The sequence below is a fragment of the Podarcis cretensis genome (genome assembly GCF_951804945.1).
Source record: "Podarcis cretensis genome assembly, chromosome: 3".
NCBI classification, from domain to species: domain Eukaryota; kingdom Metazoa; phylum Chordata; class Lepidosauria; order Squamata; family Lacertidae; genus Podarcis; species Podarcis cretensis.
The window spans coordinates 45,412,847-45,432,682 of NC_137172.1; the positions used below are offsets into that span (position 1 = coordinate 45,412,847).

At 43.0% G+C, this 19,836-nt stretch overlaps 1 protein-coding gene across 3 annotated transcripts in view; it reads left to right on the forward strand.

Annotated features, from left to right (window-relative positions):
* Nucleotides 1-19,836, forward strand: part of PLD5 (phospholipase D family member 5) — a 97,875-nt gene that overhangs the window by 16,712 nt on the left and 61,327 nt on the right. Inside the window, exon 1 of one of the 3 annotated variants that reach the window (XM_079969521.1) lies at nt 18,256-18,364. The exons of 1 other annotated variant lie outside the window; for it this stretch is intronic. Coding sequence is in view for 1 of the 2 variants with exons in the window: in XM_079969520.1 (XP_079825646.1) it covers nt 18,362-18,364 (3 nt within the window). In the remaining variant the exon portion in view is untranslated. Of the gene's footprint in view, nt 1-18,255; nt 18,365-19,836 lie in introns of those variants that run through there. One more of the 3 variants, XM_079969520.1, reaches the window with a different exon arrangement.

Consider the following 19,836-nt stretch of genomic DNA (forward strand, 5'->3'; position numbering starts at 1 on the left):
CTTTCTATCTGGCCCTGCTAACTTTTGCCTTTAGAATGATGCCAGTGTCGCCCTGCAGCTGCAGACCTCCTCCTTTCAACTATAAAACAGGCAGACAGGCCTGCTGCCAATAGAATCCGCACTAGTGGCAGCCCACAGAAAGCCCAGAAATGCCCAATTCCAGGAGGAGGAGGAGGAGGAGGAGATTATGATGAAGAAGAAGAGTTTGGATTTGATATCCCACTTTATCACCATCCTAAGGAATCTCAAAACAGCTAACAATCTTTTCCCTTCCTCCTCCACAACAAACACTCTGTGAGGTGAGTGAGGCTGAGAGACTTCAAAGGAGTGTGACTAGCCCAAGGTCACCCAGCAGCTGCTTGTGGAGGAGCGGGGACGCGAACCCAGTTCACCAGATTACAAGACTACCGCTCTTAACCACTACACCACACTGGAGCAGCAAAAGGCTGAACTAGCCTAGAATTCACTCGATTCGCATGACAAGATTGAGCCTGATTTGGGTCCGATCCCTGTAGCAATTTCAGGATGACAGTGCTTTGCATCCCCCACCCCAGCATGTGTGGCAAGCCTGCAAATGCAGCAGTAGCTCCACTGCACCATTAAAAGCCTGTGTGAAGAGGGATCCCTTGTTTCCATTACTTTTTCTGTCTCGACAAATTGCTAAATCTTACGTTCCGAATCATTCATACATTATGCACACTTTGTATCAAACTTTCGTAATAAAAATTGTAGAGATAATAACAGAGTAATTCTTTGGTCCCACTGTACATACGTAACATAGAAAAGTGTCACAGGCCATCAGTGCAGGAAACGGATGCTATATGCACATAATTTCCCTCTCTTGAAGTTGCCCAACACTTTCTGTATTAGTATTGGGTGAAGTTTCTTAGTTTGCCAAGGACACATTCCTGGTGTGCACTAGGCCTGTATCCTGTGCACAAAGGATTGGTAGCTGTGGGGGTGGGGTGGGTTAGGAAACAAACCACCGCCTCTACAAATAAATTAATTACTGTCTGGAACAATTCTACAAATGCAGCTCAGTATTCTCAAGATGATTTAAAATCTGCAGAATCTTTTATAGATTCCTAAAAGTCCACTTGGGAATCCCTTGCAAGATTATTCTGCTTTGGAAAAACATGCTGTTGGTATTTCTTTTCTGCATAATGGTTTAGGGCCAATTCTAAGTATCTGCGTCAACCGGTTACCTGGAAAAACATTGGGGAAACAAGACATTTTCAAATGGTTATGGTCAATATAGTACACCCAATCTCTTAGTCTAATATACTATACCTCTCTGTATGGCAGCTGTTATAAAACTGCTTCTTGGTGGCCCGGCTTCTACATCTCATTGGGGAAGGATAAAATCACTAGCATGTATGTTGTCTGGATCATGCGATTACTCATTATGCCAGCAGCTCCAGTAGATGGGCCAACCTGGTAAGGTAAATAACTCCATGATAAAGTACAGCTGTCGCAGTGATGATGTGTAGATTGTCACTACAGGTGGGCTGACTGTGTTTCATCAAGTTGAGAGCTTATTACAGGGACTAGGCTCTCTTTAATTTGCAGCCTAAGACTAACGGAAGCAACAGAGGAGGTTGTAAATCCCAGATGATCTGTTATCGACAGAGGAGGGAAACCCAGAGGTCTAATTGCTTAACTCCTTTGCAGGTTTAGAACGCTGGCTGCTCCACAGTGGCAACCATGACAAGCAATTTATTTGCTTTAAAATCCATTGGGATTACCAAAAAATAAAATCATGTCAGTGGTATGTTTAAGAGGAATACACTGTGTTACAGTCAGCACAGGAAGCTGATATAAGAAAAGAAATTCTGTTGAAGGAATACAAAATAATGAAGGACAAATGAACTAGAAATTGTTGGGGTGGGGCAGTTGCCATGATTTCCAAATGGTGATTCTATTTTTGCACTTACGGCCATCTATCTTCTTAATAAATGGTTAGTTACATTAAAATTTAAAAGAAAGTGCTTACTTATAAAAGACCTTCATTACATTTTTCTCTGCTGTAACAGTTTAACTTCTCAATAAAAAGTGGATGACGGATGGAAGGGTTGTCTTCATCCTGCCAAGGCAATAAACAAAGGCATCTGCACTGTTCGGAGATTTCATACTTCCTTGGTCTTCATGTTTTATTCTCTTTTAATTGGAAATGAGCACCTGCTCATATATTACTTAAGCTACCAGTCACAAACAAATAGCAGACACGCTGTTTCCTCTTGGGATGAATAAATTATGTGAGCAAGTGAAAGAATACACGGATGTGTCTGTGTCTGGGGCTACATAGATATGCTTTTCAGTGAGTGACAGAAAAGGCACTCTGTCTGCAATTCTGTTTCTGTTGTTTCATGTAGTCAGTTTCCTAAAGGAGAAGAAAGCCAGTGAGGGAGCACACAATTATAATCTATGGTGAGGGGAAGGAAGCTGCTGCTGCAGCAGTAATACAGTTTGCCATGTCCCTTCCTGCTGCTGTGTGGCATAAGCAGAGGTTCACTATGGCAGCATTCTGTGTGAGGCAAGCAAGCCAGAGCTTCATGTGTATCTTGGGTCCAAACCGTGACCTCTGTGTTCATACTTCCCACAGTTTCTAAATGGTAAATGCATCTGCAAGACCCTCAGGTAGGGTCCATACTATGTTATTGAGGAAGGGATATTTTGGGCGAGGGATATTTTAAGAGTGCCGTTTTCCCACTCTGCACTGCCCTCCCCGCTGCTATTAGTCTCTTTGTGGGGAGTCATTTACATATCCCATATGGGAATATGGTAGCTTCCCTCACAGCAAATAACAGCTTGGGAGGGCAAAATGTCAACCAAGGAAATGGCAAAAGAAGCAACTGCATTTTTTGTAAACCGAAGCTGTGGGAGATTATGGGGCTTCCAATGAAGGGAAGTAGAACCCTACATTCTCACTCCCCAATCTCCAAATGCTAGCATGGCAGTCTTGTATGAAGGCTTTGCCTCCTGCTAGGAAACAGCTATGTTACTCAGTTGCCCACCATTCTGTGGATGAAGGGCGGGGGGGGGGGGGGGCAGAATGGTTGGATGCTGAACAAGCAACAGGCTTGAGTGAGAGAGGAAGAAGAGACAGAAAGAGCTGCAGACGTAGGATCGGCAGCTGAGGAGGAGGTTGCAACAGATTCACAGGAGTTTGCCGGTCCTACTGTATTCAGCTCCCCTTGTCCCTTGTCTCTTGTCTCCAAGGGCATGGAGGGCTTTGCATGTAGCAGAGCAAAGGGCACAGAGAACACAGGAGCCCCGTCCCTGTCTGAGTTTAACACTGCTGAGAAAACAGCCTGCCGGGGTGGAGACTTACGGGGAAGTGACAACTGCTTTACCAGGGCCAGTTTTGCCCGTAGGTTTCTCTGTTTGTATTTTGTTTCCTTGGATAAAGATTAAACTTTACTGCTTGTCCGTGTGCTGACTTGCAGCTGAACCAGCCCTGGCAGCTGTAATTTAAGGGGTATAGAGTAAATATGGCTCATATTTCTGTAAAGGTTCTGCTAGTTTTGCCTGCATTTGACAGAAGGGCATCCAGAGCTTCAAATTTTATTTCGAATTGCTCTGGAAGTCTTTTGGCTGAAGGGCAGTGTGTACATATGCATACATAAATAAACTAGTTATTTCAAATCATTAATGAGTGGGGTGTGTGTGTGTTGTAGCTCAGTATCGGAGCATCTGCTTTGCCTGCCAGGTTCAATCCCCAGCATCTCCAGGTAGGGCTAGGAAAGTTCTCTGGCTGAATAGCTGCTGCAGGTCAGTGTGGACAATACTGACTCGGTATAAGGTAGCTTCTAATAATGTAGTTTAGGGGACCCTCCAGAGTGTGCTGGAGTTTTTTCTGTGTGTTTTGCAGGTGTATTCTGTAGCATGTCACTGATGCAGCAGTAACAGTGCTGGACTGTGCACATAACATTTCACTTTCTTAGTTGTTCTGCAGTGTTCCTGTGCCGTTGTTGCATTATTGTGATCTGGAAGGGCACTCTTGCACTACTGCACAACAAAAGCAGGGCAAAAGAAATAAACCAGAACAATTGTGTTATAAATAGTTACAGGATTTCAGCTGGGCATTAGGGGCCATGCACTGATTAGAAACCAAGCAGTATGTCTGGTGCGGAAGTGTACGTGAACAGAAACTAATTAGGTGAGGAAGACTTAAGTTCACATATTCTTTCAAATGAATTAGCCAAGCTTTTGATGGCAGGTTTCTAGTTCTCTGTAACTGGGGGAAAAAACCACTGCTGGAACTTCAACAGTACTTTAGCTTTCTTTTCTGATAACTCTCTGCTAATATAATGGGATGCTTTATTTAGTGGGTATGTCCCCTCCACTTGCCATTTAGGGTGCCCTTTCTACTTGTCATCCTTCCTATCTACCTTTACTCACATTTTAACATTATAACTTGGCCTTCTCATTAAGTCCCTCCAAGTGACGTATTTTAAAATACTTCCCTTCTTTGAAATGCTTTCTACAACCACCTAGTTTAGAATTCTATATTAAGAGTGTATTGGCGAAGTTGCCTACACCTCCTAACCATCTTCTTATTCATGGGCAATGAAAGACTTTGGCAGTCACACAGCTCTCATTTCAACCTCTGTCTGTACTGAACGAAGTGCAGATATTTTTGTATGGGATCTCATTCTTAACTTCAGTTGCAGCATACAGTGAGCTCTCTAGAGAGCTGGGCATTTTAACAATTCTGAGTGAAACTAATATCTTTGGGAGTTTCCAGCCAATTAACTAACTCAGCTTTCATCTGCCTCAGCTTCTGTGCTCTTAGGTCTTTCTGATTAATTGCTCCAGGCTGTTCTGCTGGTGAAGTGTTTTTAAAATGTTGTGCTGATCTGTTACTTTTGATGCTGGACTCACTACTAAGCTATGATTACAATCTTTCCAGAGTTGCTGTTTCACAGGGCTAAAAGCAACATAAGAGAGAAGACCTCATACTGAGTAATACAATGACCAGACCACCACCATTACTGTTAGCTGCAGGAGATCTTTTTAATCATCTAAGCTGCTTCTTCAGAAGATGACTTTACGGCATCAGATACCTGAGTTTCACTGGAAATCAGTGGTGTTCATACTCCTGACATTTCTATTACAGTGGTACCTCGGGTTACAGATGCTTCAAGTTACACGCTCTTCTAATCCAGAAATAGTATCTCAGGTTAAGAACTTTGCTTCAGGATGAGAACGGAAATTGGACGGGGGTGGGAGGCCCCATTAGCTAAAGTGGTACCTCAGGTTAAGAACAATTTCAGGTTAAGAACAAACCTCCAGAATGAATTAAGTTCTTAACCCGAGGTACCACTGTGCGTTGAATCTAGTTTCAAAGTTTGTATTCATTAAATGTCAAAGGGATTGAGACATGCTTGACTATTTTAAATACTTCTGAAAATGCCACCCTATAGCTATTACATATTTCCTCCAACGATGTTGCTCAATTCCCACAATATTGCTGTACACCACCGCAATCTCTGCCAAGTGGTGCATGAGATTTCAAGGGTTGCAGGTGTGCGCTCCCCAGGGTTTGTGTTCCCTTTTGGGACAATGAGGCGCAGCAGAGACTGTGGCATCATTGTGATATATGGTTTATTTGCACATACATACAATCTGAACCTAAATGATGGGATTGCAGAGCATTCACATTCAAAGCAGGCCCAGCCTCCTCCATAAGTGCAACATTGGATTCAAAAAGAACAGCAAAAAAGCTATCCTCTCCGTTTCTAAGTAGCAACGAGAAAACTCCAGTGGTATTGTGGCTCAGAACAGATATTAATTTTTAAAAATCCTGACATTTGACTGTTGAAAAGACAAATAATCTTTCTTAATCCTAGTTTCCGTGTCGTTTGTGCTCACTGCAGAGTTAAATGAAGTAAGTTTTCAAATGCACTGCTCATGTGAATATGTCACTCATGTGGACAGTTATACATAGTAGTTGGCCCAGATTGGTAACATCTGCACAACCTTTCATGCCTTCTTTTGTCTGCTGTCTCATTTGTGACAAAATGGTAATAGCTTTCCCCATGTGCTCTGGTTAAACATTAAACCACATCATTATGCAAATATATATATACAAAATTTCCCCCTGCTTCCACTATCATTTAGCCAGGTCCTAACTTTAAGACAGTGCATAGTAGGCAAAGTGATAGCCATTGTCCAGCACCAGACCCACTGCCAGAGGAAACATCAAATATTCCATTTGACTGTAGACTGAGGAGTGTGCATGTGCCTAAACACAGCTTTCACTTATACAGCTTCCTCACTTAGAGACATTATGAACAGTATGCAGAACAGGAAGGAAGTGACAAGGAGCACAGATGTGGTGGGAAAGCTGATGGGATAAAGGAGCGGGAGGTGGGGGAGAGAAGAGCAATGCACAGTTAAATGAGATTGTAAAAGCCACAGAGCTGCAAAGCTGTTGTAAATTATATGACCTGCAGAAGAGTGGTTTTTGTATAGAAAAGCAGCATTGCAGAATTTAAGGGGAAATAAACTTTGTATTAATAAACGCGGGCGGTGCTGTGGTCTAAACCACTGAGCCTAGGGCTTGCCAGTCAGAAGGTTGGTGGTTCGAATCCCCACAACGGGGTGAGCTCCCATTGCTCAGTCCTAGCTCCTGCCAACCTAGCAGTTTGAAAGCATGTCAAAGTGCAAGTAGATAAATAGGTACCGCTCCGGCGGGAAGGTAAATGGCATTTCCATGCACTGCTCTGGTTTCGCCAGAAGCGGCTTAGTCATTCTGGCCACATGACCCAGAAAAACTGTCTGCGGACAAACGCCGGCTCCCTTGGCCAGTAAAGCGGGGTGAGTGCCGCAACCCCAGAGTCATTCACGACTGGACTTAACTGTCAGGGGTCCTTTACCTTTACCTTTTTAAACTTTGTAAAGGAAAGACAAGATCAAACAATTGTTTTTCTAAAAAGAAGTTCCCTGTTCATTTCACCAGTAGTGTTTTCACAGAATAATGTAGTTAGGACAAGATGCCGTCCATTTTCTTCATTGTTTGTTAGCTTAAAAGTCAGTAGCTCGAAATAGCAAAACTCTCCCTGTCTCACATTCATACCTGTAACAGAGAGAAGGTGAAAATGGAGATAATGTGAGATGCAACTCAGCAAAAAGAACATGTGTTAGTGGAAACTTGTGTTTATGGGAGGAAAAACCTGCCATTTGCTGAATGGAACTCTGAATATGGCACCCTCTCTGAATTTATTGTGTGCATTCATTGAATGCATCCTGTGGTTCCTTGGCTGAGCTGCTAGTGAGGGAATGGAATTAATTTCATATAATTATTTGAACTAATCACCCAAGTCTTTGACTGCAGAACTACAAAAAAAAAACCCCAAGTTCTTCTTCTAGAGGGGTCTGGGCCAATGAAAGCTACTTGTGGTCTGACCTGGTACAGAGTTAGGTATCCCTAAGTTGATTGATTTTTTTGAAGTTATGTGCATCTAATTCTGCATAGGAATGGCCTGTGTCCCACATTCATTATTTATTTGACTGCGAAAAACCTCCTGAGAGAAGAATCACAGAAGAGAATAGGAAACTGGATCTGAATAACTTTACTAATACCCATGTCTGGGATTTGGAGAACATCCTTTCCCTTTCTTTCTAAATATTTATTAATTATAATGATTATTGTGTCAGTACGAAAGAATAAAACAAGTAAAAGTAATGGCAACATGCATTCAGTAATTTAGATTTAAATACCCGAGAAAATTGAAACATCTCCCATACAGCTCTGTTCCGGAATTCTAATGAGCTGGCTTGCGCAGCTAGTTCTAGAACTGCAGCAGCTAGTGAGAAATCTCTGCCCTGAGCCCCTATAACATACATTGAAGAGACCTAGAGTGGGGTTTTATTGGGCTGACACTCCTTGTATCTACAAAATAATAATAATAATAATTTATTATTTTGACCCCGCCCATCTGGCTGGGTTTTTCTAGCCACTCTGGGTGGCTTCCAACAAAAAGATTACAAATACATTAAAACATCAGTCATTAAAAACCTCCCTAAACAGGGCTGCCTTCAGATGTCTTCTAAATGCCGTATAGTTGTTTATTTCCTTGACATCTGATGGGAGGGTGTTCCACAGGGTGGGCGCCACTACCGAGAAGGCCCTCTGCCTGGTTCCCTGTAACTTTGCTTCTCACAGTGAGGGAACCACCAAAAGGCCCTCGGCGCTGGACCTCAGTGTCCAGGCTGAACAATGGGTGTGGAGATGCTCCTTCAGGTATACTAGTATACAGAAGCTGACTGTACAGTACTGGAAACCTGGCTGTTTGGTGGAAATGAAAACTGAGGGGAATGGAATAGAATGGCTCTTTCTGGGAAAGTGCTGGAACTCTGAACAGGAGCATTCCAGAGTGCAAGTCCCACTTTTTGTATTTTAATACATTACTGCCACCTTAAGTTCCTACTGGGTACATTTTGCACATACCATTTTATAATTATTATTATTATTATTATTATTATTATTATTATTATTATTATTATTATTTATTATTTGTACCCTGCCCATCTGGCTGGGTTTCCCCAGCCACTCTGGGCAGCTTCCAACAAAAAGATTAAAAATACATTAAAACACCAGTCATTAAAAACTTCCCTAACACTTAAGCCTTTTAATATCAGAAAGTACACCACTAGTCAATACATGCAGTTGTCTCTTTTCTTCCATCTTTACTCCCATAGGCGTAGCTTAGGAGAGCAGTTTTGAGTGGAAAAACAGTGTCATGGGAAACCAGGCCCATTTCAACTTTTTACCTTTCACCGGAAGCCTCTGAGGCTGCTTTCCAGCTTAAAAACCCCCACAGAGAAACAGAAAGTTTAGGGGCTGATATGCACAACTGCATTAACATCTCATTTGGGTCTCAGGCAACTGTGAAGGTGAACTGTTACCACAATCTACTTCAGAAACAGTTCCAAAGCAAGTAGCTGCTGGAATGTGAATTAAGCACTTTTGCCACCTAGAGGTGTTCAGCTGTAACTTCAGTTTTCTGTAGGAGCAGCAGAACAAAGAATGTTCATCTTTTTGTGTGTTTAGGCCAGTTTGCATGGTTGAATGTCGCAACACAACAACAACATCTGACCATTAGAAGGTGTGTCAGCAGTGTGGGACATAAAGACACCAGCAAATCAAAAGGGCTTGCCGGAACAGTGTAAGAGCAACCACTGGGGTAGTAGCAACCAATACACCTACCTAACATTTAAATAAAGTCTGTGTCTACTGCACATTTTTAATCAGAAAATAGTGGAAAGTAAAAATAAATAAATAAATGCAAATAGTGGCAGAATATTAAAATTCAACATTTTATATCCTAAACACTTTAGGAACCTGTACTCGAGTTTGCTTATTTCCTCTTTCCATCCAAACCATGTTCCTTTTGTGTTATGGCTTTTTAGATTGTAAGTCTGAGGGCAAGGACTGTCTCTTTTAAGTGATTTATAAGTTGCTCTGGGAGTATTTTTGGCTTAAGAACAAGCCAATTTTATAAATAAATAAATAGATGATAGATAGAGAGAGAGAGAGAGAGAGAGAGAGAGAGAGAGATAGATAGATGATAGATAGATAGATAGATAGATAGATAGATAGATAGATAGATAGATATAGATGAATAATGATGATGATGGAAGGAAGGATTGGCTATGGCAGAGGTGCCTTGTTGGAAGCAGAGGGATCATATACACTTTGGAGGGTTCAGTTATGCCCATGGAAAGTTCCGTGACCATAGAATTACCACTAGTAAAGGTAAAGGGACCCCTGACCATTAGGTCCAGTTGCGGACGACTCTGGGGTTGTGGCACTCATCTCGCTTTACTGGCCGAGGGAGCCGACGTACAGCTTCTGGGTCATGTGGCCAGCATGACTAAGCCGCTTCTGGTGTACAAGAGCAGCACAAGGAAACGCCGTTTACCTTCCCGCCGGAGCAGTACCTATTTATCTACTTGCACTTTGATGTGCTTTCGAACTGCTAGGTTGGCAGGAGCAGGGACCGAGCAAAGAGAGCTCACCCCATCGCGGGGATTCGAACCGCCAACCTTCTGATCGGCAAGTCCTAGGCTCTGTGGTTTAACCCAGATATTCTGGGGGAGAACTGCATCTACCTGTTCCTAAGCTGCTTTGTTATGCCAACTACATACTATGCCCTAACCTGATGAATCTTCCAGTAAGGACCTAACACTCCTAATGACCAAAAAGACCCAGATGTGCATGTGTGTGTGCGCGCACTCACGCGCGCGCACACACACACACAGAGCCAGCCAGCCAGCACTGAAAACCCTAGTATACTGGGAGGGACCTTCCCAGGCCAGCCTCCAGGGTTTTCCTAGAAGGAGTGGAGAGCAGAGCTGAATCACCCCCAACCCTTGAGAGTGTTGGTGCCAGAAGGTCCAAGCCCAGGCGGCTGATAAATGATGGAACACATGACTCCAATGCATGGCCCAAGGGTCGCATGCAACCTTTGGGGCCCTTATGTGGCTCTTGGCAACATTTGATACACACACACCCCAGCCCTCATGCTGCCTTCCCAAAGCTGGGTAAGCGTGGCACTGGGCTTTGGGAAGGAGGCATGAGTGCTCTGGTTGGGTCCTAGTGTTCTCTTGCCTAGCTAGCACTTTCTCAGCTTTGGGAAGGAGGAGGGAGGGCTCTAGGACCCTGCCAGAGCCTTGAACCTCCTTTCCAAAGCTCAGCATATGCATTTCTATTCTTATTCAAGTAATCTCTCTCTCTCTCTCTCTCTCTCTCTCTCACACACACACACACACACAGAGAGAGAGATATGAGAGATTTTCTTGGTTTACAAAAGTTACGTGCATTGTCTCTTTTCTCAGATTGTGAAGTCTTTTCTAAATATCAGTTACAAATGATGTGACACATTAGTGTTGTATACAGAAATGTCTGATCTTTCTAGCTTTTGACCTCTGCCCCTGGCTCTGCCTTTGGATCATGCACAATTCCTGTCGGCTCTCTTGTGCTTGACCTCAAATTCACCTTGACTTTGCTATTGAACTCCTCTTGTGACTGGTGGTAGTTGTTGTTCCTGCTGCTGTGTTTTCAGAGATTGAAACCAAACCTAGCTAGAGTAGGACGCCATCTCACCCCCTGCTCTGATCAGTGTGAGCTGGCAAGGTTTTGGAAGCAGTGGATCATTCACCTCTACCCCCTCCTCTCTAAACTACCAATGAACTTGTGCTGTGTTCATAGATGTGCATGGCCAGTTCATTAAGGTAGTCATTATACAACATTAAATCTCTGCACTACATTTTCCTGGAGCACTGCAAAAATAGTATCTGTAATGAGTGCCAATGGCCATGTTAATCAAATAACTTATATGCGCTTCTCACGTAGGCACAATTTGATGAAAGCATGAAGTCTATTGCTTTTAGAATACAAAGTATTCAGACTAGATTAATTACTTATTGTCCATCCGTCCCCCCCATAGATTTGAAAATGCTTTTTCTTTACATCCTTCAAGAAAAATACCCAGATTGTATAACAACAGTACAGCAGCACAAGGTATCATTTTTAATGATCGGTTTTGTCAAAAGACAAATTGGCTGTTTAACTTCAGCTAAGAGGTTCTGCAGCACTGTGGCACTCTCTAGTGGCCAAAGGCAAAGAGAGGTTTAATCATTTCTCTCTGTCAATGAAAGACTCAGCCGAGAGCACAGAACAAAAGCATGGATTATGGAATATTGATCGCTGCTGCTGTTGGCTTGGCTTGCTGTTTGAAAAGACAGACAATATCAGTAGCTGAGATCAATGAAATTGGGCTTTGTTTAGCCATTTTTCATGTCAACAAGACATGTTTATCTATCCGGCTTACTATTGTACAATATCAGAATAGACGGCAAAATTATAACATATCCTAAGTCTGGTCTGCAAGTTGCTGCAAGGCTACACAGTCTTTTAATAAATCTGTGAACTGTTGTTGGTTTTGTCCCACTAGTAGCCAACCTCTTGGCAAGTATATCACAAATCCAGCTTAAAGTATGTGGCGCTTAGGTGCCCTGACTTGCTGTGCTTCTAGGGGTGCAAACCTGCTGCTATGACATAGCCAGGCCTGTAGAATTTTCTGCTCCTATCCAATTGCATTACATAGGAACATAGGAAGCCTCAGTCAGATCAATGGTCCATCTAGCTCTGTACTGAACACTGGAATGTGAGAGCATGTTTTATTTTTTACTGGGCAATTAGGAAAACTACTGACACCTTGCTGTGTTACCTATACAATAGTAAAAATTGAAATTAAAGTACATCACTCTACTTTCCATTCCCCGGTGGTTACAGGCCTAAGGTAAGTCCTCTAGGAATCAGTCTCATGTTGAACGCAAGTAGGACTTGCACATCTGTAAAACCTGCAATAATCGAGCTAAAGTAAGATTGGTTGAAGCCTTGGGGTTGTACTAATTTGCAGGAGTAGAGTACCCAGAAAAATAAGGATCTTTGTAGTACAGAGTTATATCACTCTGGTTAAAGCATGTGTGGAGAAGAACCTTCTGCCCTCCAGATGTTGCTCAATTACAAATTGCATCATACCTGGCCATTGACCATGCTTGCCGGTGCTGATGGCAATTGTAGTTGAGCAGCATCTGGAGGGTCAAAGGTTCCCTATGCCTGGGATAAAGGAACCAAAGGTTGATGCCTATGATACAAGCAATAAGACCCATTTCGTAGCCATGTTATGCCTCCTATATATTCACAATATGTGGTGTACGTGGTGTTGGTGGAAAGGAAATACCTCTGGTGGTGGGGCATGTTCTCCTCCTACTTGGGTAGTTTGTCCACCTTTGTTCCTCACCCTGCACTCAACTGTCCCTGTGGTTCCGAGAAGCTGTCAGCATGTGAAAGTGGCCATGCGCCTGGAAATGGCTTTTACTGGCCAGACGAGGGTAGCCAATGGGTCTCAAAGCCTCGGTGAGTTAGGGGCTTCCTGCATGCAAAGGCAGGCTCTGGCAGACTGAGGAGACCAGTCCAACAGTCAAGAAGGCAGTTATTGTACATGCTTGTAGAGGGAAACTAGGGGCACATGGGGCTCATCAACTTGAGAAGGTAGCCCATCTAGGAGAAGGAAAGCATTGATCCTAAATCCCCAGAGTCTTGTGACTATACTTATTTGTGAGAAACGCTGCAGGAGTAAACCCCGAGGATGGTGCCTTGTGGGACATCTTTGGGAGAAGTAAAGGAGTAAACCCTACACAAATCTGGAGTGGGGTCCCTAAGATAGATGGATGGTGTCTTGTACACTTTCTTCAGGCAACTCTTGCAGCCAAACTGGTGCCAACAGTACTGCTATGCTTTCCTTTGGACTACAACAGTGAGGCCATGAGTAGGGCCTTATAATCTGAGCATTCCAGGCTTGCACCCCAGAGAGGTCACTTCAGTGCTGCTAACACAGCAAAAACAACATGGGAGGCAGCAGTTTTGAGATGATGATGATGATGATGATAATACCGATGCAGCCAAAGCGGTTTGACTTCACCCCTGGAAGCACATTTCTTTGTCTCACAAGACAGATGCCAATACAACAGATGTGAGGTGTGTTAGTCTGCGAGTTGGTGACTGGCCCAAGTTAGGAAGTGAGCAAAAACAATGGGAAATGACTTTAAAATATGAAACTGTACATGCCCAGAATACCTTATTTCATGAATTTCTTTTTTGGGGGAGACCCTATTTTGAGAACTGCACCAGAGCTCCCAACCACTTCAGTTAAGCCTTGGAAGAGAGGCCTGTTTGTACTTCCTAAACTAGGAGTATGCAGAGTCCCCTGGCTTCTGCTTTCCATGGATTTATTTGATTCTGCAGGGAAAGTTTTTGTCTATCTTTTTAGAGAGACGGAACCTTCAGTTTTATATAGCAGGATATATCTCTTTCCATAAAATTTAATTAGAATCTTCAACTGAGGATCAAAGTAGATTAACATGATACTTTTAGGATTTGCACTAACACCCACTTGTCTTTAGTGGTAAGAACAGCTTTGCTATCGATGATGAAATTATTTGAGATCCTGCCCAGTTGTTTAATAAAGGCAAGGGCACTTTCATTTATTCCAATGCTGTCCTGCAGAACACCTACCTGGACGAAAAGCAAGAGTCTCCTATTATGGTTGCGAATGGCCCCAGAAGAAATGCACATGAATGTAATGGTGGGGTCAACAAAACAGCTCAGTACCTAATGCTTAAGTCCTCCCAAATCTTTGATGAAGATTCAGATGCAGTTCTGTAACTTGGAAACAATGGTATAAAGTTACAGTACTAGATTAGTTTCAGTTCTGCTCTAAATGGAGGTGGTAATTATGGAGAGAATTCTGTTTGTTGATTTGTTTATTCATTCATCCGTCATTATAATTTTTTTCCCACTGTGCATCCTACTATCATCCCAGGACATGTTACAGAAAAAAGACCAATCTCCAATAAAGCAGCAAATCGTTAAAGGAAGGATAGCTCAGTTGGTAGAGTAGGAGACTCTTAACCTCAGGGTTGTGGGTTTGAGCCCCATGTTGGGCAAAAGATTCCTGCATCGCAGGGGGTTGGATTAGATGATCCTTGTTGTCCCTTCCAACTCTGCTATTCTAAGATTATATTATTAATATGCATCAAAAATATCTATACACAACAGACAGCAGCTCCATTTCATAACTCACAGCATATCCCACAAAAGTCCAGGTGAATAAATGGGTTTTCAGCTGACAGCAAAAAAAATAAACAATTACAGGGCTAGGCAGAACTTAGGGAAGGGAGTTCCATAGCTGAGACAACACCACTGAAAAGACCTGGGTCACCACAAAATGTGCTTGTCATCAACAGGATGACCAGGAGAGCTTTCCTATTGATCTTATTACCTGGGCAGGCCAATATAGGAAGGCCTGATGCTAGAGAGGGGCCAGATGGCATCTAAGGGGCCCACTGTCCGCCCTCCCTCCAGGACTCCAACAGGGAAGATGCTGCCGCCACATCAGCTCATTGCTGCCCACATGCTGAGTACATCTGTCCAGGCAAGCCCTGGGAACCCAACAACTGGAAGACCATGAAGACCATAGGGTGATTCAGCCACCTGACTCTAGAATGTGATGGCTACCTGCTTGCTCACTCACTTGGCTGCGCTCCTCCCTGCTAGAGTAGCAACTCCTCCCAGAGTAGCAACTGCACTTTTAAATGGGAGCGTTGCAGGTTCCTTATGTGGAGGCCAACCACCATCAAACTGGGTTACGTGACAGCAGACATGAATGGCCACAGCACATGAGAGCTGAGCTTGCTACTTGTTCCTGTGCAAAAGCACCATCTTGCTCACTTCTGAATTTTCCTTGCTGGTATTGTTGCAAATGCTATTCCTGTTTCCTGGAAATCCTCTCTGGCAGTGCTTGTCCTTAGCAGCAAGAGAAGGAAGTTGTGAGCTTTCCTGCCCTTCTGGCAGGGCCAGAGCAAAAAGACAAGGGTGGGGTACAAAATGCTTCATTTTTATGTCAGTTGTGTACCATTGATGTTAGAGGCAAGCCATGGTTGTTATAGTGGCCATGAAGTTCTGAGCTGGCCTTGAGGGCTAGAAACTTACTTTTTTAAAAAAACAAAAAACAGCGTAAGCTCAGAGTCTGGGTCCCAGTGGCAGCTGGTGGACCCTGGACATAGTGGTGCTTTTTGGAAGCCAAAAAGATTCCAGAGGTGCAAATAGGCCCCCAAGGCATAGCCAAGTTGTTCTGACTTTCTTCCCATCCTCTTCCCTTGCAAAGATTCTGTGGACACTTAAGCTTTGCAGTTGTACAAATAATTAGCACTTAACTGAAAACTGTTTTGCGTTGTTTTGGAAGGGAATTCCTTCTGTCATAGTTACTTCTCTCAGCGGGGGGGGGGGGGGGACAGCGAAATTAACCGGGCTGCCCCTGCCCCTGCCCCCAGCTCATTACTTTTATGCCCTCTTAAGAACATAAGAAGAGTCGCTGGTCCCATCCAGGCCAGTATCCTGTTCTCAGTGCTCTGCCAGATGCCCATGGAAAGCCTGCAAACAGGGTCTGGGCGCAACAGCACTCTGCCTACCTGCACCTCCCAGCAATTGGTGTTCAGAGGTATCCTCTCTCTGACAGTGGAGGTTGAAGACTTGCTCCATCATGGCTAGTAGCCATTAATATCCTTATCCTCCATAAATTTGTCTAATCCTGTTTTAAAGCCACCCACACCCTGTGTCTAATGTAACCCTTACTGAGCTCTTATATTGCCTTTTAAATGGAGTGGCAGGCTTCCAACCCCACCCCCACCCCTGGGTCTCCACTCACATATGCTTGGACTTTAAAACAAGGAGCAAGCTTGCCTAGGATCAGAGTTTCCAACTTCCTTCTATGTAGGCTTTTTAAGCTCTAACCAGAGAATCCAAAAGAGCAATAGACTTCCCCAAGCCAATGTCTTATTTCAGGCAGGATCTTGGACCTCAGTTTGCTTATTCGACCCTCCTAGCCTCAATAGACAGGATTGGTGGGAAAGGGGAAGAGTCCAAGCAGGGCTGAGCAGGACCCTGATTCCTCTAATGGACCAGCATCCACTGGGAAATATTACATCAAGGTGTGGACGTCAATCCAGTTCCGTAATTGCTCCAGTCCAAACAGCTTGCATCAGCATCACATAATGAATATGTGACAATAAGAAGTTCAAACATTTGGGTTTCATTGAAAAATATAGAATGCTTGACTATGAGCTTATTTTTCTATGACTCCTCTGAGGTTTAGTGCCTTGGCTTGGCTATTTTGAAAATATAGCCCTTTTAGTTCATTGGGGTGCACTTATATGGAATAGCAGAAGACTTTGCCCACTTGTGCAAATCTGTGCTTGTCACACCCATGTGCACTGAATTTAATGTGTAGTGATGTCCCTGCAGTTAGAGCCCCAAGTGCTTAGGTCTGATAACTTACTATTCTTACCCTAATATGGGCAGTATGCTTTGAGATATATATGTTAGGCTTTATGTATGTGGACATCACAATGTTGTGTTGCATCTTACATAGCTGAGCCCAAGTGCACAGGGCCCATGTAGAGTGATCACAGTCCTGCTGCCTGTTGTACATTCAGCATACTTGAGCATGGTTGTGTTAAAAGGGCAAAAGTCTGCCTGCTTCCCTGGAGTTTGTTCATTTTTTAAAAAGAACAATTCATTCTTTATACTTCCTTGTAGCATAAGGTTGGGACGCAGGTGGCGCTGTGGGTTAAAGCCTCAGCGCCTAGGACTTGCCGATCGAAAGGTTGGCGGTTCGAATCCCTGCGGCGGGGTGCGCTCCCGCTGCTCGGTCCCAGCGCCTGCCAACCTAGCAGTTCGAAAGCACCCGCGGGTGCAAGTAGATAAATAGGGACCGCTTACCAGCGGGAAGGTAAACGGCGTTTCTGTGTGCGGCTCTGGCTCGCCAGAGCAGCGATGTCACGCTGGCCACGTGACCCGGAAGTGTCTCCGGACAGCGCTGGCCCCTGGCCTCTTGAGTGAGATGGGCGCACAACCCCAGAGTCTGTCAAGACTGGCCCGTATGGGCAGGGGTACCTTTACCTTTACCTTTAGCATAAGGTTATTGTTTTCCACCCAGCCTTCTCTTGCATCAGAGCAGACAATGTCAACCACCCAACTGACTCTGAGATTTCCAAAGAAGAAACATGGTTTGTCACAAAGCCATTTGGCTTTTGACCAATTAGTACACTGTCTCATAGCAAAAGCAGATAATTATTTGGTATACAGGGTCGTTTTTTATTCCCTTGAGTTTCTGAGTCATCTAATTGCTAGCATTTGTCAGGTGAATTTTTTATTTTATTTTAAATAGAAGCATAGTGCAAGAAAAAAATAATAACCAATTGGTAGCACGTAGATGCACATTTTGATTGCCAACACATTTTCTGGCTTAGTTAGAGGCCCTGGGGATTTAGGAGAATATCAAGTTTGGATCCACTGAGCACTGCAAGTCAGGATTTGGGTAGCCTGGCAAACCTTTGTGTCATTTGGCACGGTGCCATTCTGCATAATACATGCTTTCAATCAACCCACTGAAGAAGCTTAAAAACTATGTGTGAATTGCTTTTGAATAAAGAATAGGGAGTCATTCTCTACACACAGTGAATAAAAATGCAAATAAGATGTATCTTCTTCCTCTTCGAACTGCACAAAACTATGCTATATGAACATTCCAAGCCCTCCCTTTTCCTTGCCTGGATTGGCTGATGATTTCCAAAACATCAAGGCTAGCAATTGAATGACTGAAATATAATAGGTGGTGATGCGTTTTCCACACATAAAACACTCTGTTCCTCTAAAGCCTCCGCTGGCTCCTCTAAGCAACACTACAGCCACAGTTCCTTTAGCACTGCTCGACTCTACTGGATCAGAATGGTAAGAAGCGATTTGGTTTTTAGCAGCCTAAGAAAAAATATTACAAGCTAGACAGGGATATGATGTATAGAACTTGCTAGTGAAAACAGCAGAGTGCAGTTATTTAAACCAAGCTGCAAGTGGCTAACAGTATCACTATCAATATGCTATTGGAGGGGGAAGGCAAGTTGGTGACAAATATCTCTGGCACTGATAATATACAGTTTAACAAAAGCCTTTCTAATGAGAAGATTGCTGTTTAAAAGGAATCTTGATTCAGAAGAGCAGGTGTGTAGGTGTTCTCAGTAACATAGTCAGGTATAATTTGGTAGATTCGGATGTAAATAAAACAAGTGTTCCAAGAACAGCGCTGGTGTAGATTTATTTCTTGTGGCTTAATGGCATCTATTGATTTTGCTACCTTCATATGACTTTGAGTGGATGAATTCTATATTCTTGCCATTTGTAATATGTTAAACCATAAAGCGAAGTATTCCAGTAAATAGACAAATGCAGCTTAGGGTGTGTAAATGTTTTTAAAATTGGCAAAAAAACAAACAAACCCCCCAAACCCCAGAGCAGTAAAAGTATCTTCCACGCTGCAAGAAATGCTTGCCTGTTTTCTTTCAAAACAAATCTTTAGACTCTTTGGTGTAAAATAATTACTAGGGGCAGGAGAAAGAAAATTGCATTGCCTTCATTGTAAGCTTTTGGATCCACCCTAACTGGAATAGGAAAACACAGGATTTCTTCATTAAATATGCAATGAAGGCAGTCTTCCGTATGAAAATTTAACCCTTTATTTTAATAATTTATTTGAATAAAATATGATAAGGAAATAATAAGAGCACCAAGGCAGAAGAAATACAAAGCACAAACATTTAGCAGAAAGCACTAAAATGTGCTTATTGGACAGCTGACAATATATTATAATATATTATCTTTGTCATTTAAATGAAAGAAGAAAATATGTGGCATGTTTTTTAAATGTGCAGGATGTATCAAGCAAACCACCAGATAAAATAAATATCTTAAAGATTTTTTTGCCTCTGATGCAAGTGCATGTGTGCAGACACATATACACATAATTCCAGGTGTGGTTTCAGTAGATTCCAGGAATGCAGTGCCCAATAAATTAGCTGGCATTTGTCAAGGTATGGCTGGATTTAAGAGTGGATGTAGTAGAAGAAAGGAAACAGAAAATAAAGAAAGCTGTTGGAATGCCAACATGTTGTTTTGGCAGAAGCTAAGCCCTTCTGACTGTTTACTCGAAGTGAATAATGCCTGCTTTGAATGTTTAAGAAACCTATCTTTCTTGAAGGATTTAAATTTTCTGCTTGCATAGTAGACCCTAACACAGTGAGACTAGAGTGTTTTACAGTAGTGCTTTCCCAAAAATATTGTACTTGGTTATTGTACTAAGTGTTGTGCTAAGATCAACAAATAATGTTAAAATAAATGTTGAGCGTAAAGTTGAAGTGAAATCATTTTTA